This window comes from Pezoporus flaviventris, unplaced genomic scaffold (genome assembly GCF_033815535.1).
Source record: "Pezoporus flaviventris isolate CSIRO_AGI_PZ_B2104156 unplaced genomic scaffold, CSIRO_AGI_Pfla_v1 ptg000029l, whole genome shotgun sequence".
Classification (NCBI taxonomy): domain Eukaryota; kingdom Metazoa; phylum Chordata; class Aves; order Psittaciformes; family Psittacidae; genus Pezoporus; species Pezoporus flaviventris.
Genome location: NW_026892577.1, coordinates 16,848,739 through 16,867,249, shown reverse-complemented (window position 1 = coordinate 16,867,249; position 18,511 = coordinate 16,848,739). Strand labels below are relative to the sequence as shown.

The 18,511-nt window shown below is 42.2% G+C and overlaps 1 protein-coding gene across 9 annotated transcripts in view; it reads right to left on the bottom strand.

Moving 5' to 3' along the window:
• The window catches only part of MARCHF8 (membrane associated ring-CH-type finger 8), a 95,955-nt gene that overhangs the window by 68,336 nt on the left and 9,108 nt on the right, over positions 1-18,511 (bottom strand). For 5 of the 9 annotated variants that reach the window (XM_061459293.1, XM_061459295.1, XM_061459300.1 and 2 more), the window contains one exon: positions 4,834-5,012. In XM_061459293.1, coding sequence (XP_061315277.1) covers positions 4,834-4,929 — 96 coding nt within the window. In that variant the 5' untranslated portion in view covers positions 4,930-5,012. Of the gene's footprint in view, positions 1-4,833; positions 5,013-5,102; positions 5,128-7,817; positions 8,042-18,511 lie in introns of those variants that run through there. The other 4 variants (XM_061459297.1, XM_061459299.1, XM_061459294.1 and 1 more) reach the window with 3 other exon arrangements.

Sequence of the window (18,511 nt, the reverse complement as noted above, 5' to 3'; positions counted from 1 at the left end):
CCAAAGGATTTGCAGCCTGGCTGCTTAACAAATTATTTGGTTCAATGGGCAAGCAAAACCAAACACACACATACCCCAATGCCTGAATATTTGGATCAAGTTCAGCCAGTCAGAGCCCACATTCACATGCTCAAAGTCCAAAAAGTGAATGGAAAAAGGCCACAGAGTGCTTCTGTACCTTAAAACCAATATAATAGCTCTCAAAGCGTCACACTGGATTCCACAACGTAAAGCATGCACTTTTATACTGAGTTACTGATCTATGACTAAAAATTCTTGCAAATGCAGCTATCACTTTTTTTTCCATCCTTATTCAAGTAAGTCCTGCTTTTCCAATATGGCATGGCTTCTTTGAATCAATAGGTCATAACGCCTTCCTGTTACAGGATAAAAGAAATCATTAAGACAGTAGAAGAAATTCAGCAAGATGTAGCACAATGCATCTCTCAACGTAATTTCATCCACGTGAGAAAGGTAGTCATAGTACCTCCAAGATAACAGCTTTGAGAAGCATCTGGAGATATTTGAGATGATCACAGCATCTCTGCCGAGCACACAACAGCCAGTAATACTACACAGCACTTGGAAGACACAAAGATAGTTCCTCTAAAGCAGAGGACAGAAGGGAGCTTTGGTCAATCAAGCAGAATTAGCAAGTTAAATTTAGACTAGAACATTCATCTACTTCTGTGATAAATGCTACATGATCTTTGCTGACAACTCAGTATTGCTTTGCAGGACAAAGCTACTACGAAGAAAGAGTACTGTGCACCCAAAATGACTTGCACCAACATCTTGTGATCTCTCATTCAAACACTGATCTTGTCCATCCCTGATCCGCTTACAAGATCTGCAGAGACCATAGCACAGGAGGCCACAGTTGGGAAGTACTCACATGTTTTCAGAAGAGCAATTTAGAAGCTACTGGTCAGGGAGCAGCACTCCCTGCAGTAACATTTACCAAGAGCCTGGCTTCAGCAAGCCAGGCACAAAGCCCTCAAACAGGCAACAAAACAAAGCCAGAGCAACACTTCAACCACATGTCAGCAACAGATCCTCATTTCCAGGACAAATCCTGAGAGCTGTTTGCTTTTGGATACATTAGGAAACATCACTGCCAGCGTGTTACCCACAAAACAGGGGGAGGGGAGGTTGTAGCATCTCACAAACAACAGACTAACAGTGACACTGTTAGTCACTGTCCCTTAAATGAGATAAGTATCAAGCTATTCCTAGTGAAGGATAAGTAAGAAGCTAATGATGGTTATTAACAGCCCTTAAATCTAACAGTTCATCTGAGTTAGACGCAAGAGTCATAATCCCTTTATGACCTTCCCTATTTTCATTGGGAAAACACACAAAAGTTTTGTGAAAGACTGCTATTAACCAGTTTTCAATTATTTTAAATCCTGAAAATTACACTAACCTGAATCAGAATCTACCAGGCTCTGGTACTTACATATATCACTGAGGACTTAAAATAGAAACAGTAGGCAGGAGCTTTGCTTTTTACCACCTCTTTAAATACAGCAGGATTTCTGCCCGAGACCTCCACAGGTATTGAATGTAAATGTTAATCTGCCATGAGGCATGCCTAGGGACTATAAATCACCCAGTCTGAGAAACTGGATTATAATGATAAAGGTGGTAAGGATTTCTTGCTATTCTTCACTGTCAGTCACAAATCATTAGCCCAGAAAACTTGCTCTTGTAACAAGGAAAACTATCACTAAAACAAGCCAAGCCTTAACCTGAAATACAAAAGCTACAACTTGACCAGAAGTGTGAAAGAGAAGAAAGAGTAAGAGATCTGAACTGTTCAGCTTGAGATTTTTTCCTGGGAACCTCTACTATTAAACCAAAAAAGACAAAATCTCATCTGCTACTTGACACTCTACCTTTACTCACCTTGGCTTTAGCCAGAGCTTAGCAATAAATAGGGGAGATACGCACATCAGTCTGCTCAATCTACAAAGCACACACCTGACAATGGACTTGGCCTAAGAACTTAGCCTGGGATTACAAAGCAAGCCGATATACGTATCTTTGAAGTACTAATATTGGCTTTGCTTGTGGTTTGGGGTTTGTTTGATTTTGTCCAGATTGGTAAGTGGCTTTGTACAACTCCAAAACATTTTATGACCACGGTACACACATTTGTTTGAGGTGCTTATTATTGTTCCTACACAGAAAAGGTAAGGAGTGTTTGTATTACATAGTGAAGCTAAGGTAAGAAAATCGTGGCACTTGAGTCAAATACGAAATGTTGCCCATGCTCCTGAAAAACTATTAGATGTTTATACAGAAATCCATGAGAACTGTGTCTAGGCCATCCAGAACACAAAGAAATAACTGTGAGTGGGGTTGCATAATGAGAAGTCACACAACTAAAATATGAAAGCACTGAAGTTATGAAACTGAACTGCAAATGCCTTCTTCCTCAGTTTTACCTAGTGTCCATCCCTTGTACAGCAAATATTATATTACTAGGGCACAAAAATAATCTACAACTGCTCAGCAGATTTGCTCAACACAGGATCATGCTCCTCTTTATCTTGCAGTGGTTTCTATCTCAAACAGAAAAAGGCGGCTTGAAGTTAATAAAAATACGGCAGTGACAATCTACCATTTCTTTCTCTTGCATCCTATCTCCACTCTACTGCACACTGCAAATATAAATAAAACTCACAGTCATGGCCAGCAGGTCCTTATTACACCCAAGAGATACAGGGACTCTGACTAGCAAGTAGCCTTGAACGTACTAACTGATGCAATAGGAAAATTTAATTGGATTGGTCAAAGTCAGCACATTAACAACTTGACTGCCCTCCAGCTCATTCATTAGTTTCAGGATTAAAGGTTAACATGAGAAGCAACACAGTTTGCCGGAGTGGGGAAGAGCACAGAAGGGCCAGGCTGTGGCTCACTTGAACAGGATCAGCCTCAGCATCAGTATAGCTGTGCATTGAGGATGACAGGCATTGCGGTTCCAGTTCTGGTTTCGGCAGAATAGAGGACACTTGGGATGAATGGATATGCTCATGGAGACAAGAAGGACAAGACTTGGAAAACATGAAGTGTTTCCAGGTTAGCTTAATCTATTGTTTGCATAGTCACAGTCCCTGTTATTTCCTCTACAATACTGCAGGCATTTAAATATTCTCTTAGGTTTCAAATATCCCAAGGCATGAAAGTACAATAGCAGCCTGGCAAGGAAAACAATAATCAACATTACAACTAGTTATCATGAGGAAAACACGGGAGATTTGTTAACACTGAAGTTGCTGTGTCAGAAATGAAGAAGTTTAGAAAGAGACACGGGACTCCCACTTCTGAGCTCATTGCATGGTCAAAGTTACCACAAGTTGTTTGCACCTTATCAGCCTCCTAATCCCCATCACCTCAGGGGGGGTGTAGTTAATTCACAGCACTGCCCTGCTTTTGGCAGAGGGACTGTTCCACTCTCAGCATATTCAGTTTTCATACGGGAGGGGACTAGACAGAAGAAACAGCAAAACCCTCTTACCTAGATGGCAACTATGGCAGAAGTAAGAGATTCCAGCATACTGCTGAGACAAGGTGATTTGTGGAATTAGAGCATCTCATCTGGGAGGATAACTTCTTGCCTAGTCCTGGCAACCAAAAGCAGCAGTATGCCAGCCTAATTAAGTACTGGTTTAAGAATCTGAAGCGCGAGAATCCATTTTAAGATGTCACTAAGGAAAACACTCCAAAAAAATAATAGGCCAACTTACTTTTACTGACTCACTGGTGACTTTGGTAGCTGCTATTTGGACAGCTGACTGGTGAGGAGAATAGTCAGAGCAGATGATCCTAACACATGAGAAACAACTTATTTGATCCTACCCAAAGTTTGTCTTAATGAATCCCTTTCTGTAACATGACAGTGCCTTTCTTAGCCCTTATATGTAAGCTACACCCTAGATCTCCTCAGATCCTGTATCTCTTCCTACTGAGAAGTCCACAAAACAAGCCCTGCTGTTGTACCATAATGTGAATGTTCTCTTGATCTGATTTTATGTTACAGTAAACCTAAAAAAAAACACAAAGAGGTTTCTATGTAACTGACAGATAATGTAAAATTCAATGCAGTGCAGCGTACACTAAAGCATGATGCACACTACGGTCTTTGGGCTGGATCAGAGAGACAGTCCAGGAGTAAATAAGGATGACACATGAAGACCAGACTTAGTATGCCGTTAAGAATTCTTAAGTAGCCTATTGATCAGATTCTATTATACTTATAATCATTAGATACCTCAGATATTTTTGCATTCTGGTTCTCATTACCACCACCACAAGACCTCAAGATTATTCCATTCACACACATGCTGCCAAGTTAAAAATATAAATCGTATCTTCAGAAAACAGTATGTATTTCCTTCCTTGTGAATTCTAGTCACTACGAACCATAACACAGCTATTAGATGCTGGCAAGAGCAAAGGAAAACAGGATGTATGGCTCCATATAAGGGTTCACACCCCACACTATCTTAGAAAGGTAAAATACACCCGTAACAGCTTCTGTGAAAACAATACTAGAGGCGTCATTCAAAATCCCTGTCTTGAATTCTTATGCAAAACAGAAGGCCATGGCTTGCATTTTACAGAAGTTACTCAACAACAGTTTCAAGAACTTTGCAGTCAGTTGCTTTAAAATAGCAAAAAATGAGAATATAGAGCGAATTTGGTAACATTCATCTTCACTCAAGGAGTTGGGGCTTTGGAACAGAAGCAGGTCTGATTTGATCATTCCTTGTAATTGTATAGTTAGATAACTCCCTGTGAAAAATCAAGCATATCTGACAGTACCTGTTCCTCTTTTTCTTTGGTCTTGCTCCTGGAGACTCTGGAAGAGGTAACATCCTGAGCTGGAATGACAGAGATTTGATGCAGTGGCATGTTCATCACACCGCCTTGTTTGGTCCTATCATTTACAGGAACGAGGCTTGAAGACTGTGCTCATTCAGTGCCATTGTCAGACCTTGCACCTAAAAATAAAAATATTCGTGATGTTAAAGTAGCTTGAAATGCAATTATTTCTAAACCAAAGTTAAGCCACCAACTGGAAAAAGATGCACCTCTTACTTTCTCTCTGGATTCTGAACAGGAGAGTTTGGTGCACTGGTTGAGTGAGGAAAAGCAGGAGTTTTAAAGAGCTAGAACTAGACAAGTCAGAGCACTATTTATGCAAATGAATCAAGAAATAAATAATCAACCAGTTGTGAAAGTGGTCCAAGAGCAGAGCCAGAGGGCAGGGATTACGCTCGAGTCTGCGTGGACAGGGAGGAGGAGTTGCTCCACGCAGAGCACCTGGAACATGCTATGTGGAGGTGCAGAGCAAAGCTCATGAAGATATTTGCCTGAACTGCCAGCCCCACCACACTGGATCAAACTGCCTCAGACATTATCTTGAATCAGGCTGAATGCTGTAGCTTTGTTCAAAAAGAGTCAGTGGCCTGAATTTGGACCCAGTCATTCATATAAACATGTATGAACTGGCAACAGGAAGATGCATTGTGTGAGCTGTTCCTTTCTTAAGGCTATTAGGGAATAATAGAATCAAAATCCCCTGCTAGAAATCAGGAATCCACTGGACTACACAAACATACTTTATCCTGCTTTTACTAATACAATAGGGAAGCACTACACACTGGAAAGACAGTGATAGATGTAAAATAGCCACAATTGAAAACACTAATCTGGAAGGCAGGCATAATTAGCCACACCTTTTCTTAGATTAGTAAAGTTACTTTAAATAAAAACCTCTTTGAAGCATGTAGGATTGTGGAGCCTTTATTTAGAATGTAACCTGCTACAAATGAGACACAATCAATTGTGTCTAAAGAAAGGTTAAGAGGGGAATTAAACACAGCAGGGACTATATACTAAATAGGACAACTGGAGGATGCACTGTTCTTCTGTTTCCATAACATATCAACTTTTTTGTTGGTTGGTTTCGAGTCTGTGAAAGCAGACAACAGTGCCTTATATATTATGTTCCTTAACAATTTGGAAGTATTGTAGCCTAGCATTTAAGTGTATACTCTTAACTTCCATTGAATACATTTTTCATTGAATATTTAATTAATTGGAAATTTTGAAGTTAGGCCAAGCTTCCTAGGTTTTTAATTCTGCAAAAGATGCTGGTCTGGTTATATTTCCGTTAAACTCCACAGGAGTACTGCAGTTGTGTAAAATGAAAACAGGATCAAGTCTTTTGACTGCTTTTGTTAAATGGCAAGTAAAAAATATTATATATCCAAGGCACTTTATGCAGGGAATGATAGTTCAGTATCACCTCTGCACTGAGGAGAAAAGAGTTATCAAAGCTTGCTGAACAAGTCATGAGCAAAACCAAAAATGCAGGCAATGCCTGCTGCTTCCCAATCACACACTCCATTTGCTGGACAATGCTACCTGCTCATTCGAGTGCTCAGCCAAATTCAGAAGCCTTACTGACACACAGTCAGGATTTATATTACTTCCACAGATACCAAGATGGTGCACCATAAAGCATGCATGCAAGCTTTAGAGGCAGTGCCTCCATAACTTCTAGGCATCACTGATTAAAAAGATAAAACACATCTACATGCACAAACAAGCAATAACAAGGACACTTCCTTACTGGAGGACAGAAGGAAACATGGCACTTACCAGCACTATTGAATCTCAGCATAAAGAGAAAACACAGAACCTCTCCAGGTCCTCCACACACCTGTTTAACCGTATTCTCTACGGGAGCCAAGCCAGAGGAGAGTTAAATGTCGGCTGAGATGGGAAAATGAAACTGTAATAAAGAAGGCAGGAAGGGAAGGTATCTTCCCAAGAAAACATAAGGAAATGAAATCCAAGGAACTTTAAGCTCCAGTGAAAATACGCCAAGTAATATGTTCTGTGCTACTGCCAGTGACAGCTGAGATAAGGCGAAGGAGACAGACCCTAATCTGTGTCCCCTCTCAAAAAGGGTTCTAGGCTTGCAGCAAGAACACGTTATTACCATAAAGAGAACAAGGAAAAATATTAGAAAACACAGCCCCTCTGATTATGGAACTAGATGATCTTAAGATCCTTTCCAACCCTGTTCTATGATTCTACAATCATGACAAGTCAAACCAGTTTTTTCTGAAGGTTCTTCGAGGATAGCGTGTGTTAGAATTCTTTGAAAGAGTTCAAACAGCAGATATAATCAAATTAGATATTCAAAGATTATGTGAAACAGCCCTCCTCTGTAAAGAAGCCTGGCAGACGCTCTAATAAAGCCTTTGTTCAAGGGTTGCTTAGAAAAATCTCTAAACATAACCCAGATGCCACACTGTAGCATCCCCAATCTGGACTTTCCCTAACAGCGCACACACTCAAAGCCTGTCCGTATCAACTCAACCTGAAGCATGTTAACTCCACAGCACTAATTAAAGGATAAAGTTACATGAATCAACAGACCATCTGCAGTATCAAGTCCAAATAGACAAGGAGGCCAGAAAAGCAATGCCACTCAACACAAAGCAAGTTATGACAAGCTCCACAGAACATTTTCCATGGCTAAATTAAGACCATGTGTTCCCTGATCCAGGGATGAGGAGTTGGGCACCTGCGAAGAGGGATCCAAGCTTCAAGCATATCAAACTGGGGGGATTGCCCAAAAGGCTCCCAGGGAAGAAATGCTAAGGCCAGGGGTCTCCTCCTAGATATTCCCTTCTCTTCAGGATTCCAGTTAGATGCTCAGGTCATCTCTCACATAAAGTGGGAGTTCCTCATCACTACACTACCTCCACCCAACAGCTGAGTACACTCACCCAGGAGGTGTCAGATAAAGGCTCAGCTTGCTCCTCCCTCGTGTGGCATTTAGTTCATAAACCAGAGAAGTCCCATAACCACTAGTGTACATGCTGTTCTGTTCATGATGGAAGGACTTTCCAGTTCCTTTTGGCCTGGAAAGCTGAAGTAATCATGGGATGGGTGGATAAGGAGAGAGAGTACATGGAGGACAAGTCAGGTCCCATAGGCAGGGTGGTCATCTACCTGTGAAGGAGGAATCCTGTTCTCCTCCTACCCTCACGGTTGTTCACAGATCATTTACTGGAGTAACACACTTAAATAAAACCTCTCTTATGAGTTTGGGCATTTAGCAAACTATAATAAAAATTATGCCTGTTTTCATAGCTGGACCCTTTAGCAATTTCTTTACTGATGCTGCCAACAGCCAGTAAGTCACAAACACAGAATACTGCTCTTGTACAGGCAGGTTTCCTGCAAACCTTGCTGGGATACATGGGAATGCATGAGAGAGAACAGCCTGAAGCTCTGCTATTACCCTCACTACAGCTACATTGTTTCCTGCAAAATGGACTGCAGGCATACTGCATATTGCAGAGAGCCTTCCGAAACTAATTCCATTACAAAAGACAAAAGAGGTCAAAATCCTGGCCTCAGAGCATATGGAAGATCTTAGCTCAATGGCACTAAGATTTCACTCAACCAGGTAATCCAGTTTTGCTTCCTGCAGGACAGGAAAAACAGTTACTAAAAATGCCAGCAGACACCTGGAACTGCATCAGCTGGGTCCTCATCACATTGCCAGAACCATGAAGCTCCAGCAAGAACAGTCAGATTCTGGGGCAATAACACAAAGAGTCTCAAAAGGCAGCTGAGAAACAAAAAAAAAAAAAAGGAAGGAAAAGTATGCACATGACCATGACTCCCGTCTTGCAGCTGGGACATTCCCCTGACAGCAACAGAACCAGAAAATCAGGTTCCCCTAGGTTATTAGCATTAAGTACATGAGGAGTGATTACCAACAACTTCAGTATAGCAGAAGCAGGTGGGAGACCACTTGAAACACCACTTCTATCACCTACACTGTCAGAACCTCAGTTTCCTCAGTGACAAAACAAGAGCATAAATCTGCCATGAGATGAACCTAACAGTCATGGACTGAGAAGTGCCTCCCAGTGCTGGACTGAGAAGTGCCTCCCAGGTGAAGCGAGCTATTCCACTGTCCCTCACTTGCCACCCACTGCAGCTTCTTTGCTCATTACACATTCCAAAGTAAAGGCTAAACTCTCCTTGCCAAAGATCCCCAGCTAGACTGGGGCAAGTAAGCACAAATCATAGAATCATAGAACGGTTAGGGTTGGAAAGGACCTTAAGATCATCTAGTTCAAACCCCCCTGCCATGGGCAGGGACACCTCACGCTAAATCATATCACCCAAGGCCTCGTCCAACCTGGTCTTGAACACTGCCAGGGATGGAGCATTCACTTCTCTTTGTGGTTTGGTATCTACTGAACCTAAAAACATGGAGTATGAACTGCAGATTTTATTAGGTCATTTACACTTCAGAAAGTCCACCATATACCTTTGCTATATGGCATATGCTGGAGAACTTCAGCAGAAGCTCTGGAGCTGTAATGGCACTGGCTGCAGATGTTCACAGTCCTTACAAAAAGAAAAGCATCCTAAGAATGTATGTAGGTGTGTACACATGCTTTGCATTACTCACAGGAGATGAAAATCAAAAAAAAATAGTAAATATGTCAGATGGTTTCCTATTTAAAGTACCATAGGCATTTTGGATTATAAAAGAGTCTGTCTTGATGTGAATGAAAGGTAAACCCTGGAACCTGTGGTAGAAACAAGATGATAAGTCACTAATGGAAGGGAACTGGAAGGAATTTCACCTGTGAGTTGTTCTGGTCTGCTTCTTACACTTTTCTTCAATTTCCCTAGCCCCCATTAATGACAACAGCTGTATCACATAGGTCAATGGTCTGATGATCTGTTATAGGATGGGTGGTTAAAAATAAAGCAACAGATCACTGCTGTTCAGATAATCCAGACCCTGCAGCACCATGCACTGCCATCACAATCCTGCCATGGAATAGATGCATAAAGTCTGTGGACTTGAGGGGACCTCCCAGCTGCAAGCTGGAAAGTGCTGCCCTAAGGCTTTGTGGATCACTGCCCTGAACTCTGGTCTTCTGAAACTTCCCCTCTATGCAACATAAAACCTCACCAATCCAAACAGGAATGGAAACCCTCTAAAGAAACCTGTGACTGCTGCTAGATGATACAGTAACATCTTCATCAGCTGGCTTACTTTCTCCTGTGAGACCTGAAATAATATGTTAATACAGATGTGGAATCCATTTTTCTGCTGGAGGTCTTGATGCAAAATCTCCAAGCCCCATTAGAATCATAGAATCGTTAGGGTTAGAAAGGACCTTAAGATCATTAAGTTCTAATCCCCCTGCCATAGGCAGGGACACCTTATGCTAAACCACCTCACCCAAGGCTTCGTCCAACCTGGCCTTGAACACTGACAGGGATGGAGCATTCACAGCCTCCCTGGGCAACCTATTCCAGTGCCTCACCACCCTAACAGGAAAGAATTTCCTTCTTATATCCAACCTAAACTTCCCCTGTTTAAGTTTTAACCCGTTACCCCTTGTCCTGTCACTACAGTCTCTAATGAAGAGTCCCTCCCCAGCATCCCTATAGGCCCCCTTCAGATACTGGGGGGCTGCTATGAGGTCTCCACGCAGCCTTCTCTTCTCCAAGCTAAACAGCCCCAACTTTCTCAGCCTGTCTTCATACGGGAGGTGCTCCAGTCCCCTGATCATCCTCGTGGCCCTCCTCTGGACTTGTCCAACAGTTCCATGTCCTTTTTATGTTGAGGACACCAGAACTGCACACAATACCCCAAGTGAGGTCTCACACGAGCAGAATAGAGGGGAAGGATCACCTCCTTCGACCTGCTGGTCACGCTCCTTTTAAAAGGATTCTTTCTTTTTGTTGTTGTTCTGAAGGTAACAGAAGCCTTCGTGCAGCCACCTTAGCAAATTCCTGTGTGCATCCTAACTTTCCTTACCTTCACTGACATATAGCTTATGCCTACTTTCTATACACTACATTTTCCATATTTGCAAATATTTCCAATCCTATTAGCTTCTGTTGGCTCCAGTTTAAAGCTTTTATTTATTTCAGTTTGAGCTTGCCTGGACTCCTCCCCTACTAATGTAGCTTACATAATCCTTTTCTCGAGATGACAGATGTGTATTTTCAGTAAGAGAATCCTGCATCTGTGTTTCATTTTGTTTTACTGTAGCTTAATCAGTACTTTGTTAACAGCATTCTTTAGATGTTATCAAGCCCCATGCTCTTCACATGCATTTGTTAACTGGACAAACAAATTTAATCAAAGGAGCTTAAGGGAGAGAAAGGAACACTTCTTTCCCTGCAGTACCTTTCACATTTCAGGGCTAGTTCAGTGTGAAAAGTGAAAAGAACCCTTGTGTTCAGACCAGGCAGATATAATTCTGTATTACTGCTATTTACAGCTCTGCCCATATATTTTACAGTGTTCAGTGGCTCAGCTGCAACTTCTCCCTTTATTATCTCCGTTCCTCCTTTCCTCCACCTGCTGGTGTCCTAAAAATAATCAGCTTCAAGACTAAAAACCATTTCCCTTCCAATAATTAAAAAAATTAATCATGTTACATAGTTGAAATCAAAAGAAAGGTTTAGAAAGGGGACAAGACGAACAAGACATCCATCTGCATGGTACCCATGTACATTGAGCAGCTTCCAAAGGGAACAGGAATATAAGGCTGTAGACTACACAAAACACATACAGAAATAGAGGTATCTGCCAGCTCTGGCTGACTCCTTTCAAAATAAGAATATGATTGTTTTTACAAACATAATACAACTAGACAAGCAAGCTATTAAACTACAGCATCAATAAATAATGGTCCCAGAGCTCTCAGCAACCCCCTCCCTTGATTTCAATGGAAGCTGAGCAGGATTTGCACCTCTGAGAAACAGATTCCTTAAAATCTGTCCCCTTCAAATCAAATCAGCTGCTAAGTGCAGTTAGGAACTACCTTGGTAGCACTCAGAAGAAAACAAATGTCACTTTCCTCTGTTCCAGTAACAAAATGTACAGTCATTTCAGTCTCTTGAGCCAAAAGGGATTACTTTTGTCTGTTTATGCTGCTAATAGCAATTTATCTGCATCAGAAGCATCAGTGAACATTCCTGATGTCCTGTGGAAAGAACAAACTGCCAGATGCTCTAGACACACATGGGCAGTAAACTCTTGCTATAGAGGCAAAACTTCTTCAACTACATCAACGGTGAGATAACTAATACACAATTTTAAGTACTACTCCTGTAATTTCTTGATGAAACACTCTATAACATCAGCAATAATCCCTGGGACAGTCTCTAACTATAACAAAAAGAAACAGAGGTAAAGAAGAAGCTTTACTTACTACACTGGGAAGCCTTAATGGTGTGGGTCTGGGAGAGGTCAATGGCCAGGACTGCCATTTTCACAACCAGCAAGCTGCTCTACCTGCTCCACCAGATTTCCAAATCCATTTGCATAAGTGGGTGCTGCTTGTTCTTTTGCCTAGATAGTCACCATTTCACCTCACCCCTTCACATTAAACACATCTTCCTGCCCTGAGGCGCTTCCAAACAGCAATCTAGCACATGAATCACACCGCAAGCTGTGACTCTTTACAGCTTTGCTGCAAGCAGTATGTAATATCTCAGCATGTACAAGACTTGTCTTGTTATCACTCTTAGCCATGATCCCATCAACTCCCACAATGACACTGGTTTCCTGAGAAATTAATGCCCCCCTCCAGAAGAGGCATTCTTCCCTATGGTTTGGCACTGAAGCCATGCTGCAGAGCAAAAATTAGGCTGTCTTAATCACACGGCTGAAATGAAATTTTTCTTAAAGATATGGATGATGACTTGCTTCTTCGCAGGAATTGCCACAGTACCGTGCTTAGTTGATACAGTTCTGGAAAAAAACTCTTTTTCCTTTTTCGTTACACATCCAAAAGCATTACACAGCAGTAACCTACATGGATTACATCACAGTGTCCATGCTGGTCAATACATGTTTTCCTTACCTACAGAATTGGTCAGAGAGTGCAGTTTCATACAATTTGAAATTCTTAAATTAAAGGAAAATAAAAAGGTAGAATTACTGTAAACACAAGTTTGGGAATGGCCCACCAAGGTTGCTGCAGTCAGTCCCCTGCAATTGGGTACAAAAACCACTCTCCCCTCCCTATTCATGGTCAAAAGCCAAAACCCACAAAACATGACATGCCAAGGAAAGTCAGCAAGTGATGTCAAGGACAAGGGAACACTCCAGACCTGCAGAATAGTAGTAAATCTATTGAGAAAACTGCCCACATGATCATTATGACTTGGCAAAACACTCCATATGATGATCAATGATTTTTAAAAGAAATGCTTATGAAGGTTATAATCAAATGGAAAGAGAGACATACTAATACAGTGAGAGAAATCTACACCGACATATACCTGCAGGCAAATTTCTAGTCTAGTACACAAGTCCACAGTATAATGAAACACCTATGGATAATTAATGATCACTTCCCATTCTCTACTGAAATCCCTTTGGGGTTCATGAAACTCTAAAACCAGTTCTGAAGTGCAGCAAAAAACTGCTCTGTACTTTTGTCTGTCCTGGGTTCAGCAGTAGCAGTCATGTTTTTCCTTTGTGTTAGCTGGTGCAGTGCTGTGTTTTGACTTCCAGCCTGGGAACAGTGTTGGTGAAGCCGATGTTTTCGGTTGTTGCTAAGTGATGTTTACCCTGACCAAGGACTTTGTGAGGCTCATGCTCTGCCAGGGAAGAGGGGAAGCTGTGAGGAAGCAGAGATGGGGCACCTGACCCGGGCTAGCCAGGGAGGTATTCCATACCACAGCACATCATGGCTGGGGTGGGGGGTAACTGGGAGTTCCCCGGAAGGACACGGGCTTCCAGGTGGAACTCGTTTTCTTGGCCGGTGGTATCGTATTCTCTTCCCTTGTTATTTTCCCTTATCATTGTTGTAGTTGGTAGTAGCGGTGGTGATTTGTGTTGTACAATGGTTGCTGGACTGTTCTTGTCTCAACCCGTAGGAGTTGCACTCTTTCGATCCTCCTCCCCGTTTCTCCGGGAGCGGGGAAGCGGAGAGCCCCGGTTGGGGGAGGACGACACAGACCTCGATTGTTGTCAGCTCGGCACCACTCACTGGGAGTGAGTGAACAAGTTACCTGACTGGGTTTAAACCACGACATTGTCTTAAAAATTAATGAATACCATTAAAAACAAATGCATAAATTTATACTGAAGACAACGAAACCCTGGGTTTCTCAAACAAGAGTAAACATTTACAATGCAAGATAGTGATGAAACAAAACAATCTCGTCATTGTTCAGTGAGGGCATTGCTCACATTCTGTATTGTTCACAGATAACAATGATGCATTTTTAGGAAATTCTTGTGCTCCATCACTTATTTTCCATTACATCAGATGCTAACAGTTACAAAAGCTATTTATGAATGACAGATGCCTAGGCAACATTATTCACTATTGTTTAACTGCTGCTAGGCGAAATGTTCCTCTTAAGCCAGAATAAAACCAGTATACTATTGACTAAATGATTCTGTGTTTTGAAGTATGAAATCATTCCTTCTTTGTGTTTGGTTGAATAATAAATTTCCAAACTGGTGCACATAAAAATGTATTTCTTTTGAACGATTTATGAGTGAAATGCCAGGTAACTCTCTATTTACAGGTTTAAATTACAATGTATCTTTGCTCTGGAAATCTCACTGAAAATTTCGATTTCTGGATCATTATGAAAAACATTTAAATACTTTCTGAGGAAACAGCTATAAGCCACATTCTTTAGGACCTACATGAGGCAACTGGAGAGGCCAAACCCAGTGTCTTCAAAAGTTCTTGTGCAGAGCAAAAAGGGCAATGTACTAAGCAACCTGTATCTTTTTCTTCCACAAACTTGCATGACATCAGTAAGTTATGCTGTCTCTAAATTGGAGAGACATCAATTTGATAGATGGATCACTTGATGGATAAAGAACTGGCTGGATGGCTGCACACAAAGAGTTGTGGTCAACAGCTCAATATCCAGCTGGAGACCAGTAACGAATGGTGTCCCTCAGGAATTGGTGTTGGGACCGGTCTTGTTCAACATCTGTTGGTGACGTGGGCAGCGGGATTCATTGCGCCCTCAGCAAGTTTGCCAATGACACCAAGCTGTGTGGTTCAGTTGATACGCTGGAGGGAAGGAATGCCATCCAGAAGAACCTTGACATGCTTGTCACAATGCCAACCTTATGAAGTCTAACCATGACAAGTGCAACGTCCTACACCTGGGTCAGAGCAATCCCAGGCACAGCTGCAGGTTGGGCAGAGAAGAGATTCAGAGCAGCCCTGCGGAGAAGGACTTGGGGGTGTTGGTTGATGAGAAAATGAACATGAGCTAGCTGTGTGTGCTTGCAGCCCAGAAAGCCAACTGTATCCTGGGCTGCATCAAAAGGAGCATGACCAGCAGGTCCAAGGAGGTGATCCTGCCCCTCTACTCTGCTCTCGTGAGACCTCACCTGGAGTACTGTGTGCAGTTCTGGTGTCCTCAACATAAAAAGGACATGGAACTGTTGGAACAAGTCCAGAGAAAGGCCACGAGGATGATCAGGGGACTGGAGCACCTCCTGTATGAAGATAGGCTGAGGAAGTTGGGGCTGTTCAGCCTGGAGAAGAGAAGGCTGCATGGAGACCTCATTGCAGCCTTCCAGTACCTGAAGGGGGGCTATAGGGATGCTGGAGAGGGACTCTTCATTAGAGACTGTAGTGACAGGACAAGGGGTAACAAGTTAAAACTTAAACAGGGGAAGTTTAGATTGGGTATAAGGAAGAAGTTCTTTACTATGAGGGTGGTGAGGCACTGGAATGGGTTGCCCAGGGACGTTGTGAATGCTCCATCCCTGGCAGTGTTCAAGACCTGGTTGGACCCAGCCTTGGGTGACATAGTTTAGTCTGAGGTGTCCCTGCCCATGGCAGGGGGATTAGAACTTAATGATCTTAAGGTCCTTTCCAACCCTAACTATTCTATGATTCTATGTTTCAACCATAACTTCTCACATTTTAAAGTAATCTGAACTTCTGATGCAAAACTAGCTACCCTGAAGTTTTAAATTTTAAATACATTTTAAATACAGGGGAATACCATGAGTCACTACAGTATAACAGATTCCAGCAAGAGCTTTTTATTGGGAAGTATATTCTGGCATAGCATGTCTGCTTTATGATGTTAGAGGGGTTTTTTTCACCTTTTTTCATGCTGATACCTTCTCTATACATTTGCCAGTGTTCAAGAATTCCCTCTCCAGAGGACAACATGGAAAGGACAAGTACTGTGAGCTGCCCAACAACTTGTGCTCCAGGCAGCTGGGGAGTCCATAGCCCCATAGACAGAAACACCCATCTTTATTTCAGCTAACACTAATACAGTGGTGTACTTGCCGGCTATGGTTCAGGACAGCAAATCATTTAAGTTCTTCAGCATATTCACTTCTGTGCAATGGAAAGCTAACTACTTCCACTTCCCCCTTCCAGGCTGCTTCAGCTGCACAGACAGCTTCTGTGGCAGTGATATTCTTTCTTACCACGGCAATGTACAGTACATGCTACAACCATGAGCACAAACTGAAGTGCTACAGTAAGACAAGGAATAAAGCAGTACACATCTGAGTCACTCCTTCAGTTTCACACCTGCATCCTCACCGAGACAGTTGCTAGCCAGACAAACTTGGTATTTCTCATAAATTTTAACATGAAAATTATGCTATGAAGAGCTTAAGAACCTCTGTGTCACAGCATTACCATAAAAAAATGTAAAGCAGTATAAAGCCTACAGACAGAGTTCAAGTCTGCGAAAGAATCTGTTCTCCTCCAGTGCCAGAACAAGGCGGACTCTTCCTGCTGTAGCCTTATCATGGGATATGTTGCATGGTTAAAAAGGCTGCATGTGCTGCTCTTATCACAAGAGTCCCTGATGTACTTTAGAGGGGAGGCAAGCAATTTCAGAGTGCTGACAAACAGCCCAGCTTCCCTCATCCTGGCTCCCTATGCCTGTGCTGACACCAACATGCACTGGCAGCAGAGAAGCATCAGCATAAACAGTTTCCTACCATGAGGGTGTTACTGCACACAACTGTGCTGGCACATGCATGTTGGCTCTGCCTGTCCTGCCCCCACAACAGTGCTCTGTGCCACCCAAAGAGAAGGGTCTGGCGTACTGAACCCCACGGACAAGGCATTCCTTACCATGGTCTATAAAGAGCCATTCATCCCCACAGTACCTAAAATAGCCACTGGATGCAATCATGAGATGAATACATGACTGTGGATTTTTTTAAATCACTGCCTTCTTAGACAAGAAATCAGTGTCCAGCAGTTACATCCTCACTGTTGTCCTCATTCTCAGTTCAGTAATCAAATGTTCACCCTTTCTGTCCCATCTGGTATTAGTCCCTTCATTTCTACAAGTATTTAGAAGTTCAGAGATTTTATGAGAAGTTTAGAGAAACAGCACAAAACTCCACCAATCCATTCCTATGCACCTGCATCCAATCCTATTAAATCAAATCCATCACAGCTTTCTATCACCGGAATTACAGCAGCATTTCTGAAGTCTGTCTGTCATCCACTAGCTGTTTACTGCCAGTCAACCACAGCCAGCTGCATAAGGCTGCCAAGACAGAGTGAAGTATCCAGGTACAGAGAAATTGTGCCTATTCATGAGAAACCCCAAGAATTGCACAGGTCTGTTTCTTGCAGATCAGAGGAGGCTGATTTGCAGTGATCTGCTGCCCTACTCTTAAATGACTTCTAGCTTTTCCTCCAGCAGATGCTTCAAGCAATCTTCAAGTGCCTAGGAAGGGTGGGGAAACACCATTAGAGAAACACATACTGTCAGATGGCTTAAAAGGAACCTGCTGGTAGCTGGGGCAATACAGTAGAATGGATTCCGGGATGCTGTTGTATATCCACAAGGCAGGTAAAAGAAGTTGATACGAAAAGTTGTCCAAACAGGGAAAGATTTAAAATAAAATTCAGGATCATGGCCACAACCAATACTAATTGATGTGTCACATTTTTCAACCCAAACACATTTAGAAGTGTCATTTCTGTCTTCTCCCCTATCAGATGATCTTTGCTTTACATTAGTTTAGACAGGAGCCAGAGAGATGACCAAAGTGTGCTAAATATGGCCCATGCAATTCTGATACACAGGAGCACTACTGTAAAATCTGAAACATGAAGACAAAACCTGTAAGGAACAACAGTTTCTACCAAGCATCTGCTGAAATTGAAGGCAAGAAGAAAAACTTTTTTTAAATTATTTTAACATTAAAATCTCAGTCTTGGAGGAAAATGTAGTGCTGGAAAGAGATAATCAGTGAACCTCCTGAGGTCACACCAGAATTTTGCATCAGCTGCATTCAGAGCTGCAGTGGGATAAACCCACCCAACCTCATGCTACTCTCCTCCATACCGGACAGGACCCATATTTGCTCACCATGTGGTTTCCTTCCCTAAGTAGATAGATTTCTCTCTTCCAAAGAGTAGATAAAAAATTACTACAGACTACT